We start from the raw sequence: 12,851 nt of genomic DNA, 5'->3' as shown, positions 1-12,851 counted from the left end.
GGCTAATAGGGCTTGATTCACATCTTTGGCTTTTTTGAAACCCAACCCTCCTTGGCACTTTGGCTGGCACAGCTTGTCCCAAGCCCTCCAAGCTACGAATCTCCCTACAGATTTTTTTGGACTCCACCAAAATCTTCTGGTTGCTGCATCTAGCTTATCACAAATCATATCAGGTATATTGAAAGTAGACATGGCATAAATGGGAATGGCCTGAGCCACTGATTTTATGAGCGTGCTTCTTCCAGCCCAAGATAAACATTTACTTCTCCATCCCACCAGCCTTGCTTCAAGTCTATCTTGCAAAAATTTAAAGTCCTTTGAAGGTGCTTTAGATAGAAACAAAGGGGCACCTAAATATATAGAATCTTTCTTGAGCCCTTTCATCTGAAGTATTTGTTTAATTTCTCTGCACTTTTGTTTTTGACAATGTTTGGAGAAAAATACACCAGATTTGCTTCTATTTAAGCTTTGTCCCGACCAACTACAGTATGTTTCAAGGCAATGATTTAATGTAGCAGCTTCTCTCCTACAAGCCTTGGAAAACAAAACTATGTCATCAGCATACATCACATGAGTAATGGCAGGCCCTCCGATACTTGCTTTTACACCACTAATGTTTTGGCTTCTAAATTCTTTCTCCAAAAGCCTTGAGAGAATCTCTTGCCCCAATATAAAGATATATGGGGATAACGGATCTCCTTGCCTCAACCCTTTTTCCGGCTTAAAACTTTCTGACTTGCCACCATTTATCAACACCTCGAAAGTCACTGATGTGATACATTCCATGATCCAATTGATAAAGACCTCATTAAAACCAAACTTGATTAGCACCGTTTTAATGAAACACCAATTAACTCTGTCGTAGGCTTTTTGAAGATCAAGCTTAATAGCCATTACACCCTCCTTCATTTTCCTTGCTTTAAAACTATGTAGCATCTCTTGGACAATAACCTGATTCTCAGCGATCCATCTATTATGAATAAAGGCAGACTGACAAGGGGATATAAGCTTATGCAGCACAGTCCTCAATTTAGACACTAACAGTTTAGAAATAATTTTGTAAACAACATTACATAAACTGATAGGTCTATAACTATTGAAAGAACAAGGGTTATCATTTTTGGGAATAAGGACAATTAACGAGCTATTTACCTCACTTGGCAGCCTACCATCTTCAAAGAATGAAGTCACTACTTTTATTACTGTTTCCCCCACTATTGGCCAGTATTCTTTGTAAAACAGTACAGGAAAACCATCGGGTCCAGGAGCTTTGAGGTCACTCATTTGAAACAAAGTGTTCTTGATGTCTTCTGGAAGGGGTATGCTACATAACAATTAATTCTCCTCAACCGTGATACAAGGGCTTACAAGCTCATCCAGATTCTGTGGATTTTCAACCTCTTCTTCACTAAATAATATCTTAAAATTTTCTAGAAAAACATTCCTTATTTCCTTAGGTTCTGAGACCCAATCCCCAGCATTATTCTTGACTGCCTCTATAGTGTTTCTTCTTCTACGAACAACTGTTGATAGGTGGAAGAACCTGGAGTTCTTATCCCCTTCTTTCAACCACAGCTCTCTCAATTTTTGTCTCCATAGGACCTTACTTCTGTAAAGCCATTCATTTAGTTCATTATGCAGACCTGTCTCCAATCTATTGTTCTCTTCTGAGCTTGGATTTCCTTGAACTTCCTTTAACTTTTGCATCAATGACTCTATCCGATTTTGTATGTTGCCAAAAATTTCCTTGTTCCACTTACGAAGTACTTCTCTGGTGGCAGCTTGTTTCTTGCAAAGTCTGCTTAGCTGTGATCCCCACACTTCTATATTCCAAGCCTGTTCAATCACTTCATGACACCTTACATCCCTAACCCAAGCAGCTTCAAAACGAAAAGGACGGGGGCTGAAGCAATCATCTGGGTTTGTGTCTAATAGGATAGGTAGATGATTAGAGTTTAATGCCCCTAAGTGTTGAACAGATGCTTTCGGGAAAACTAGCCTCCAAGAAATGCTAGCTAAACCCCTATCTAATCTTTCCTTGATTGCAGCACTTCCCCATCTTCCTTTAGCCCACGTAAACTTATTTCCTGAGTACCCCAAATCAATTGCTCCAAGGTCAAACATCATCTCCTTTAAGTAATTAGGGGCTGAATTTCCACCTTTAACTCCCCCATACTTCTCTTCTGCATTTACTATGTAATTAAAATCTCCCAAGCAAACCCATGGACCTTGGAAGGATTCAATGATAGCACAGAGATTTTCCCAAGCTTTCCTCTTCTTTGTGGGATACGGCGGTCCGTGAAAGCCCACCAGCCACCATTCGCACAGCGCTTCTTTTATATTAACAGCCAATAAATTTTTATTGAAATCCTCAACTTCCACCTTTACACCCCCCTTCCACATCAAACAAAGACCACCCGCTTTACCCTTTGCATCAACAACTAGTTTACCGGCAAATCCGATTGAATTTTTAACCTTCTCCATACGTGTCTCATTAGCTTTTGTCTCACTAAGGAACACAAAATCTGGTTTGGACCCTATAATTTGAGCCTTTAGTGCTCGAACTGTGGAGGTACCGCAGATGCCTCGACAATTCCATCCTAGGATCCTCATGGGAAGGTTGGGGCAAGACAATGACCCAGACTCAATTAAGGCCCAATAGAGAAGAGCAGGAAATAATAACCCCAACAACCACAAATATTCAAGGATTAATACATAGATTTAGAGGAATAGGCGACTTACAAAATACCAAAAAGGAAAATTGTCCAATTCCGACCGTGACCCACTTCCGTGATGGTTCCGATTACAGCAGAATCAATCACCAGAAACCCACACCGACTCCAGCTAGCCGAAGAAGAAATCTTTTGTGAAGTTATGGGAATGATAGATTGGTTGGTGAAATACTGAGATTTGGGTTTAGGTTTAGGTAAATGCAGAAAGTTAGGAAAGACCCACAATAAGAGTGGGTAGAGGAGTCCCACACGCTGGTGGTGGGGAGGCGCCACACGGGGTGGAGGAAAACCCACACGGAGGTGGGAGAGAGGCCACACGGAGGTGGAGGGATACCCACACGGAGTGGGAGGGATACCCACACGGAGGTGAGAGCTCTGTTTTTATGAAGTGCTATTCAAACCAGCACAAGGTTATTAATGACATCTTTATCATGCACTAAAAAGTCAAATTAACAACTGTGAAAAACTTTGTATCCTTGGACTTTTTGATATTTTATTCAATTGTTAGTGATTTTCTTTTCCGATTTGCCGTCCAACAAGCCTTGTCACCATATATTTTAATTAATTTTGAAGATTAAAAAAGAACCTGTTGCAAGTCAAGCAGCCCAAAGACAGCGGAAGGGGTCAGAGCTGTGATTTTTTGAACGCCAAGATTCAGGGCCGTTTGGTTTGTGCTTTCAAACAACATTTTTTAGTTTTTAAACAGTATTTCACGCATTTTAACACACTTTTTCACCCACATGTATTTCAAAAAACTACAAACAACAATTTTCAAACTACTCTACCAAACACTCCTCAATCTCATAATTATCAGTCAACAAAGTTACAGTGGTCTGAAAAAAAAACAAAAAAAGAAAAAGAAAAAGAAAAAGTTACAGTGGTCTGGTTTTATTAAACAAGATCCTGAAGCTACCTAGCATACTCAACCTTGTATCCCTAAGCTTTTGATATGTTATTCTAGAAATTGTGATTTCCTTTTTCTATTTCCCATCCAGTCAGCCTTATCACCACATATTTTAATGAATTTTGCAGATTAAATTAAAAAGTAATGCAAGTCAAGCAGCCAAAGGCTGCTGAAGATGTGAGAGCTGTGATTTTTTGAACGCCAAGATTCAATCTCATAATTATCAGTCAACAAAGTTTCAGTGGTCTGGTTTTATTAAACAAGATCCTGCAGCTACCAAGCATACTCAACCTGGTTTATCAATTTTCTGAAGTCTACTATTTGACACCAAAACCACATCATGAGCTCCAAGGAAAGCCAGATTGGTGCATCCCCCAATGAAGAGGACAGTCTTTCCCAGTATGCTATGCAACTAGCAACTGCATCAGTGTTGCCCATGGTATTGAAAGCAGCAATAGAGCTTGGTGTGCTTGAGATTTTGGATAGAGCTGGCCCTGGAGCACTTCTTACTACTTCCCAGATAGCATCCCAGCTCCCCACTCACAGCAATCAAGACAAGTCTTTGCTTCTTGATTGTATGCTCATGCTTCTTGCTAGCCACTCTATACTCACTTGCTCTATTGCCACCCATCAGCATGATGGCCAAGTTTCCAGGCTCTATGGTTTGGCACCTGTTTCCAAATACTTCATCAAAAACAAGGATGGATTTGGAGGAACACTTGCACCCTTCTTAGATTTGTTCCAGGACAAAGTCACGATGAATATCTGGTATTACTAGCTAACAAAATGCTAAAACTTCCCTTAATATCATCATCAGTAACATTTTCTATTTAGTTCGTTGACTTTTACTTCAATAATCAAGTTAGTCTTTAAGAAATTAGTTTTGTCAATTTAGTCCATCATTTTATCAAAGTAAGTGAATCTAGTCGTTTTGGTCCAAATCAACTAGTAAATGAAATCATTTATATATATCTATATATATATATATACACACACACATATAATACTCATCAAACAACAAAACCTACTATTATAATTTTTATGGAGCATCTCATAAATGTTGACATTTAAAAATTAATTGAAAATAATGTTTAAACAGAGTTGTTTGTTAACATTTGGACAGAGATCAAATTGATTGGTTTTCAGAAAGTGGGAAATTAAATTGATAAAAATTAAACATTATGAACTAATTTGAGAATTGAAATAGAAGTCTGAATTTTAGAAATTTTAATGATAGGTATCACAACAGGTGCTTAACAAAAAGCTAGAACTTTCTTTATTATCATCATCCTACTATCTTCTTCTTCTTTTTCCCCTTCTGTAAATAATTTAATGTTAAGTATCACCATAGGTACCATTTGAAAGATGCTATTTTGGAAGGAGGAAATCCATTTTCTAGGGCTTATGGCATGGAAGCAACTGAGTACGCTCGGAAGGATGACAAATTCCGTGAAATGTTCATCGGCTCAATGAAAGATTTGAATCCATTAGTTATGAAGAAGATTCTTGAGAAATACAAGGGTTTTGAAGGTCTGAAATTGCTGGTGGATGTAGGAGGTGGTGATGGCACTCTCCTTAACATGATCATCTCCAAGTACCCTACCATTAAGGGTGTTAACTTTGACTTGCCCTCTGTTATTGAAAAGTCTCCCTCCTATCCTGGTATGAATTTCAGTATTTGGGTTTCATCAAATAATCATTTCCTTCCTTAATAGGAAAATGCCATTCTTTATATCAAAATTTGATGGGAATTTGTGCATGTTTTGTATTATAAAGGCTTAAGAACCATCTTGTGTCATGCTTTGGTTCAAACCAAACCTAAACTGGATTATAATTTCAATTTTTGGGTTTCGTCAAATAACCATTTCCTTTCTTAAGAGGAAAATGCTATTCTTTAGATCAAAATTTGATGGGAAACTGTGCATGTTTTGTATTATAAAGGCTTAAAAACCATCTTGTGTCATGCATTGATTCAAACCAAACCTAAAGTGGATTAGTATTGATTTCATGGCGTTCAAGATCTATTCAATGAGTGACCTGTAGATGCTCCTACTTCATGCTAGGGCTAGCCCAAGGCAAGACTTGTTCCATTTTAATACTAAGGGGTCAGTCATGTTAGGCTTAACCTTTAGGTAACATGAAAAAATAAATTGAATTTGAAGTGGGACACTCAATTGTAACAAAAGGGAGTCACTAGTACGCATGGCATTTGATGAATCTTGCTCTCAAATTAATATACTTTCATATTTTTTTTGCTGTGTAAATTCTTGGGAGGTTATTGTTGCAGGTATTGAGCACATTGCTGGAGACATGTTAGTGAGTATTCCAAAAGGAGATGCCATTTTTATGAAGGTAGGTTCATTACAATTGAACCCAACAAATATTATCTATATCCCTCTCTAACGCACCAGTTAATGAAGATTTTATTTCCCCCATAAGTACTGATTAATAATGTATAGCTATAAACCAAGTTTTAAGAGTTGGTCTTTGGAATTCCCTTGATACTACAGAGAACAACAAACATAGATTAGTGATTCGTTGGTTGTACATTCTAGACAGTTTTTAACTGACATTGTGATTTGTATGAGACAGTGGATACTTCATCATTATGACGAGAAAAAATGCTTGAAGGTACTAAAAAATTGCTATGAAGCACTACCAGACCAGGGAAAAGTGATAATAGTAGATATGGTGGTTCCAGAAGCCCCTGCAACTACTGGTGAGGACAAAAGCTTGTTTCAGTTATATTTGTTCCTGATGAATTCAAACCCAGAGGGAAAGGAGAGGACAGAGAGAGAACTCGAATGTTTGGCAAAAGAAGCAGGATTTTCGGGTTTTCAAGTGGCATGTTGTGCTCATACTTTTTCAGTTGTGGAGTTCTACAAAAATATGTAACATTTAGTCATCACATGTTCTACAATTATATCAGTAGGCATCAATAAAATGTTCCCTAAAACATGTACTGTATGAATGATAAAAATGCATAGAACCTCTGCTAACTCTCTTGTTAGAGGCAAAAGCAACAGGATTTTTGGGTATTAAAGTGGCTTGTTGTACTAATAATTTTCATTTCTGAAGTTCTACAATAATATGTAACATTTAGTCATGAAACGTTCCATAATTGCATAATTGCATCAATAGACATCAGCAAAATATTCCACAAAGCAAGTCCCATACAAATGATATATATATATATATATATAAGAATTTGTGGTTCTCTTTCTCATCCTTGGACATTAGCTAAAAGCTGAACTAAACTAATAACCAATATATCATGAGTAACGCTTGGATGCAACCTTTTCTCACCCCTTTCTAAGATAATAAGTTGTGATTTGGAGCGAGATTATTTTAACATTGTTTTCTTATAAGACATTTTATTATGCACCAATTGTAACAAGTCATATTAACAATTGGGAAAAATTGTGTCCTAAGCTTTTGATACGTTATTCCAGTAATTCTGATTCTCTTTTTCTATTTGCCATCCAGTGAGCCTTTTCACCACATATTTTAATGAATTTTTCATATTAAATTAAACAATAATGCAAGTCAAGCCGCCGAAGGCAGCTGAAGATGTCAGAGCTGTGATTTTTTGCATGCCAAGTTTCAATCTCATAATTATCAATTAACAAAGTTACAGTGGTCTAGTTTTATTAAACAAGATCCTGCAGCCACCAAGCATACTCAACCTGGTTTATCAATTTTCTGAAGCCTTCTATTTGACACCAGAACCACATCATGAGCTCCAAGGAAAGCCAGATAGGTGCATCCACCAATGAATAGGACAGTCTTTCCCAGTATGCTATGCAATCAGCAACTGCATCAGTGTTGCCTATAGTATTGAAAGCAGCAATAGAGCTTGGTGTGCTTGAGATTTTGGATATAGCTGGTCCTGGGTGAAGAAAGAAGTATACAATGCTATATGTTGAAGACCAATATTGGTCAAACAATGTGCTTCGGTGGGACCTATGACCTATCATCATCAAATACTTATTTCCGCAGCCACGGTAATTCTACACACACGGGATTCTTTGGCTCGTAATTTTCTACAAGTGGGTCCTACGACTACGGCATTTCCATTTTCCACGAAGAGGCTCCTACGACCGCATACTCTCAACAAAAATGGAGTATTTGAGTAAAATAATTCCCAATAACACAGCATCTACAAGTAATGAGAAATATCAACCGCTCACACTCACACACATGTCGCATCTCACTAGCACCATGTGTGCTTGGGAGGCCAATGTTAATATCCATTTTAGCCATACATTTTTTACAAGCTCAATTCAAATCCAATTGCCTTATGGGTTTAATTCATATATTATATTTTATTAGACCCAGCTCATACATTCTACCATGTGAATAAGGAACGCTATTAGCACTTTAGGCTCGTTGAGAAAATTTTGTTCCAAAATTTCCACCCAAAACAATTTTTATGCTCTGATTAACTGTGAACCAAATTTTCTGTCCGAACCCATTTTTTCTTTTAAAAATAATTGGCTCTCATGGCCAACTCTAGCTTCTAGTCCTCACTCAGGTTATCCTCGGTTTAAAACAACTGAAAAGCTTGGTTTTCAGCCTCAGATCGGACCGTACGATCCGACCCGGTTAATCACGAACCTCTTATCAATCCGGTTCTTTTATGCCGAAGAACCGTTCTATGCATAAAAAGTATGACCGTTCGAACCGTGGTTGAACAGCCCCGAGTCTGAAAACCGTCCATGGTTTTCACGGTTCAGATCAAAGCATTAAAAAAAAAAAAAATTAAATTGTCGAACGTCCTTCTTCTTGCGTGTGTCTCTATTACTCTTTGCATTCTTTCTTTTCCCGCTCTCAGATCTTCCATTTCGTCTCTCCATAAAGTTTGGATATTTTTTCTCAAGTGATAGAGAAGAGAGGGCAAGCTGAGATGGAGAAAATGAAAGAAGTTGCTGACAAAAAGAAAAGGGAAGAAGGAATAAAAGAACAGAAATTCACTAGCACACGGAGGAGGATGCTCAAGTGAAGAGAAGATTCAAAGGCACTGCATCTGAAACTTTCAAAGAAAGAAGTAAAGAGAAGTTTTGAAGCGTAAAATGCCAACTTTGAATTGTGTGGAGGATGTGCTGCCAACGCATTCTTCGAAGTTGAGCACTTTCATTCTATGTTAATATTTTTACTTTTCTTTACTTACTTTATTGGTCTTGCCGCCCACCAAATCAAGACTTCTTGTCCTTGGTTAGGAAAAAATATCTAAGATATAATAATATCATAATGGGTTAAAAATTTAAGGTTATTATACTTAAAAAAAAAATGAATATTTATTTATGTTTACTTAAATAAAAAAATTTAAACTCGTTTGGAAGAATTATTAAACAACTTATTTTTAATTTTTAAATAATATTACACATATTTTTACACAATTTTTTACTTATACGTATTTTAAAAAAATACAAATAATATTACTCAAACTCCTCTATCAAATAGACTCTAAAACTTTTTGTTTATCTTGTGAAAGTTATGATATGAAAAATACTTTTGTAAATAGATTTTTATATTTATTTAAACTATTTTAGTCAAATTTTTAATTTTATTAAATTTATTTATTTATATTTAAAATAATTATTATATTAATTATAACGTCATCACAGTCTAACTTTGGTTTGACCTCAGTCTGACCTTAAAAATTTTGAACTTCTCTCTTTTACGGTTCTTTGAATGATCCGAGTTTGAAAACCATGTTGAAAAGAGAGAGCCAATGGGAGTTTAGTCAAGTATTTTCCTTAATGATGATAAAAGCAAGCTAACTCTTTTATCCAACTAAAGCAAATTTGAACAAAACATTAACTTAGCACCTTGGAGGTCTATAACCTTATCTTTTAGCCTAAAAACTAGTTATTAAGGACACCTAAAGGATGCTATAAAACTCTCCCTTAGCTCAAAATAAAGTCAACCACGTTTTTCTTACAAAGTTGAAACTTGAGACCAAAAACTCATTCAACCAGCTAATATCCTCACAATTCTGAAGTTTAGGAGTTGAAATATGGGTATAGGGGAACATTTTCTTTCTTCCTCACAACCTCTCTCAATTTTCTTTTCTCGCTGACTGTGGGTTGAAGTTTCAAACTTGTATGCTTTTTCTGCATTTTCTTGTATTTCAATAATAGAATTTTGATTTCTCTCTTGTTAAGGCACTATTAGCCTTGTGTTCATTATACATTTGAAATTTTGGGTTTGATTCTCTACAAATAAACATTTGTGCTAATCTTGCATTTTTGGCCCTTTTTCAAAACATCCCTAACAAATTCTTAGATAGATTTATATATATTATAATAAGGACAAAGTTTAGCTACAAAATCGATTGTAGGATTAGGCTAAAAACTCACTCAATATCTTTTTATTGGAGGTGAATTTTGACAAATCCACCATTAGATTGCATCTTCTTCTTATATCCTCTATGTTTGCAAAATTTCAATAAAATTAAAAATCAATAGTTATGTCATCAATAAATTTTTAAATTGCAAGTTTTTGTAATTTAAAATTATGCATAAAGTATAAGATTATAGATTATATAGTAAATGATATCCGATTGACACAAAAATTGACATGTGCATTAAGAGCGTAAAGAACATGTAATTCAACGGTTAGATTTTCAAAATATGCAGTAATATTTATTATATTAAGTGAGTTTGTAGCCTAAGGCTACAACCAATTTTGTAGCTAAACTTTGTCCTTATAATAATATATGTGTTCAAGGCTCATTGCTTGTGAATACACAAGCAATTGTAGGAAGTTGCAACTCTCCATATGTGGCAAGTGCGATGATAGAGTCTGTAATCAATTTTGTCAGTCCAAATATGGAAATGGAAATAATTCTCAAGGATTTTACTTCAATACCAAATGTCAAATAGACACTTGTGTGTGTCGTCATCTCTGTAATAATTAATTTCCATTTTCATTCTTAAGGTGAAACAAAATACCCTATTTGACTTTGATTAATTAATAAATAAACAATGTCAATGACCTCTCTCTCTCTCTCTCTCTCTCTCTCTCTCTCTCTCTCTCTCTCTCTCTCTCTCTCTCTCTCTTTCATTACCTTCTCTTCCTCCATTAGATAAAAAACCAAAAAAAAAAAGTGACCTGGGCTTAGCATAACCAATTAACCATTTACGACCTTAGTCAAGTAATAAACTTATGAAGAGTTCAATAACTAACTCTGAACAAGGAGAAAAGAGGAGGCCTTTTTTTCAACTTACCATGAGTTCATCAGCTAGCTCTGAAGAAGTAGAAAAGAGGAGACCATTTTTTTTAACTTTTACAAGTTCTTCAATGCTTCAGAAAATTTGAAATAAATAATACCATTACTAATGAGATAATATCATTAAAATAACATATAGCATTGTTGCTCAAGCACACATTGAAGTCAACATACCAAGAAACATACAACTAAATCTTACCAAGAGTAGGAAACGGCACAAGCAGGCAGTCCACAACCGAACATATCCACAACCTGATAGCCAACATTGTTATATTTTAGAAGAGGAGAATGGAAAGAGATTTGAGAAAAGGTTTATGAATCAATCAATCAGTCCTTCACCTTAGCAGATATTTATATTAGAATGATATGACAAGATTACAAGAATATCCCTGTGCTAAAATATAACAAGAAGTTCATATAAAACAATGATAATACAAAAATAATAATAACATGAGTAACGCTAACAACAACATTATTTGTTAAGTCAAAGATTGCTTATGTGCCCACAAAAATATCCTTATAGCCCTCTACATGGCTTTATCCTATAACAGGAAACAGACAATGATTTACCTTCATTGGAAGGTCTAACCCTGAAGAGGAAGTGTGCAGACATACGCCCAAGTCTGCTGATCCTGTGAATATAGCAAATAATTGGCATTTGGTAGCTTCTTGGAAGAAAGAAGAGAAGAAGAAACAAAGAATAAAGAACCTACCCAAGAGCAATGGGTAATCCTCAGCTGACAGCCACATAGTACGAAATGCCACACGTTTGAGGTGTAACCTCCTTATTTTCTCTTCATATTTTTCTTTTTCAGGTCCTTTACCTTCATGAAAAATAGATCCCGAGTCAAAAGGTGTCTGCATCAAAATCACTTATATATATGTGTGTGTGTGTGTGTGTGAGCACGCTTGCACATATATACATACATATTGATGCATTATTACCTGTAATGATGAACAACAACCTCGGGTACACATATTGCTTTCCATCAGAGATTTCCTTCCATAGAAACTCTTCATTGGTTGAATCATCTTCATTTAATACTGCAGCAACACGCCTATCATACATTACTGCTGCCTCTAAGAGAATGCTAAAATCCTCATCTGGGGTCCTGGGAAAAAAAAAAAAAGAGGTTTCATTCTTCAAGAAAATATATATTTTTCGTCATAGATTTATCTGAAAGATAAAACATTCAGATGCGGGTGTTTTGAAAAACCTATAAGAAATCATAAATGTTATGCAACACCCATAAAGTCAGAATCCAAGTGAACTTGCAAGGCTGTTCATATTTAGCCTACGGCGGCTTACCATGCCAACAAACAAGACATCATGTAATGATAACAATAGCAAATTATATTCAGTCTAAGTATTTTACACTCATTTTGTTATCATCTATAGCATTCCTTCTTATCACAACCAATAATTGTCAAGCCCACAGACCTAAACCATGTTATTCAATATAGAGGATACCAGTAGTAGGAGGAAAGAGTCTGCTGCAGTATCTTACATTTGTTGGATACAATTTTTCATTATAAGGGCCACTGTTCTCTATTTTCATTTTTCCTATTTATTACTTTATGGAAATTAGAAGAATGCCTAGAGAGTTGCAGCTGGTATCTCCCAGTGTTTCCAACGGAGACATCTAAGATTCAAATCTCCCAGCCCAGTTGTAACTATCAAATTATCAAAAAGAAAAAAACAATGAATAATATTGGAGGACTTGTTCTTTTTTGTTTTCCCCCTTTTTTGGTGGAAGACATCAAATTGATAGTCATGCAGGAAACATGACATGGGAGCTAATTCTTGCTACTATTCATTTGACACTAGAACATCTTTTTTTTTTGTTTTGTTTTCAGCTCTCTAAAGGTTACTAATAATCCAAATTCCCAGCATCATGTGTGAAGATAGCGTAATTTGAGATAGTGAACAGGGTTAAATGCAGTAGGCTCATATTTTTCTAACCCCCCCCCCCCCCCCCCC

General features: G+C 35.8%; 3 protein-coding genes across 7 annotated transcripts in view; 1 reads left to right on the top strand and 2 right to left on the bottom strand.

Moving 5' to 3' along the window:
- Nucleotides 1–1,335: 1,335 nt before the first annotated feature.
- Nucleotides 1,336–2,613, bottom strand: LOC112024732 (uncharacterized). Its single transcript, XM_024057366.1, has one exon. It carries the CDS (start codon nucleotides 2,611–2,613, stop codon nucleotides 1,336–1,338), a length of 1,278 nt encoding a protein of 425 aa, XP_023913134.1.
- A 1,017-nt stretch (nucleotides 2,614–3,630) lies between these two features.
- Nucleotides 3,631–6,747, top strand: LOC112024712 (caffeic acid 3-O-methyltransferase 1). The gene is made up of 4 exons (XM_024057343.2): nucleotides 3,631–4,404; nucleotides 4,988–5,298; nucleotides 5,924–5,988; nucleotides 6,229–6,747. The coding sequence occupies exons 1-4, from the start codon at nucleotides 3,977–3,979 to the stop codon at nucleotides 6,529–6,531; spliced, it is 1,107 nt and encodes a 368-aa protein (XP_023913111.1). The 5' UTR covers nucleotides 3,631–3,976; the 3' UTR covers nucleotides 6,532–6,747.
- Nucleotides 6,748–10,736: 3,989 nt separating this feature from the next.
- LOC112024707 (UDP-glycosyltransferase TURAN) overlaps nucleotides 10,737–12,851 on the bottom strand; it is a 19,622-nt gene continuing 17,507 nt past the window's right edge. For 3 of the 5 annotated variants that reach the window (XM_065763089.1, XM_065763087.1, XM_065763091.1), the window contains 5 exons: nucleotides 11,816–11,982; nucleotides 11,584–11,694; nucleotides 11,441–11,502; nucleotides 11,070–11,122; nucleotides 10,737–10,944 (listed from right to left, as the gene is read on the bottom strand). In XM_065763089.1, the coding sequence (XP_065619161.1) occupies nucleotides 10,860–10,944; nucleotides 11,070–11,122; nucleotides 11,441–11,502; nucleotides 11,584–11,694; nucleotides 11,816–11,982 (478 nt within the window). In that variant the 3' untranslated portion in view covers nucleotides 10,737–10,859. The remainder of the gene's footprint in view (nucleotides 10,945–11,069; nucleotides 11,123–11,440; nucleotides 11,503–11,583; nucleotides 11,695–11,815; nucleotides 11,983–12,851) is intronic. The other 2 variants (XM_065763088.1, XM_065763090.1) reach the window with 1 other exon arrangement.

The sequence above is a fragment of the Quercus suber genome, unplaced genomic scaffold (assembly GCF_002906115.3).
Source record: "Quercus suber isolate HL8 unplaced genomic scaffold, Cork oak 2.0 scaffold_491, whole genome shotgun sequence".
In the NCBI taxonomy this organism is placed as follows: domain Eukaryota; kingdom Viridiplantae; phylum Streptophyta; class Magnoliopsida; order Fagales; family Fagaceae; genus Quercus; species Quercus suber.
The sequence above is the reverse complement of the archived record's forward strand: the minus strand, read 5'-3'. Positions and strand labels throughout refer to the sequence as shown.

What these genes read in the sequence shown, in the direction of transcription:
- LOC112024732 (XM_024057366.1), bottom strand. Translation starts at nt 2,613, where the DNA reads ATGAGGATCCTAGGATGGAATTGTCGAGGCATCTGCGGTACCTCCACA.
- LOC112024712 (XM_024057343.2), top strand. Translation starts at nt 3,977, where the DNA reads ATGAGCTCCAAGGAAAGCCAGATTGGTGCATCCCCCAATGAAGAGGAC. An exon ending in AAAGTCTCCCTCCTATCCTG is followed by an intron (nt 5,299 to 5,923) that starts GTATGAATTTCA and finishes TTATTGTTGCAG; the next exon opens with GTATTGAGCACATTGCTGGA. An exon ending in GAGATGCCATTTTTATGAAG is followed by an intron (nt 5,989 to 6,228) that starts GTAGGTTCATTA and finishes TGTATGAGACAG; the next exon opens with TGGATACTTCATCATTATGA.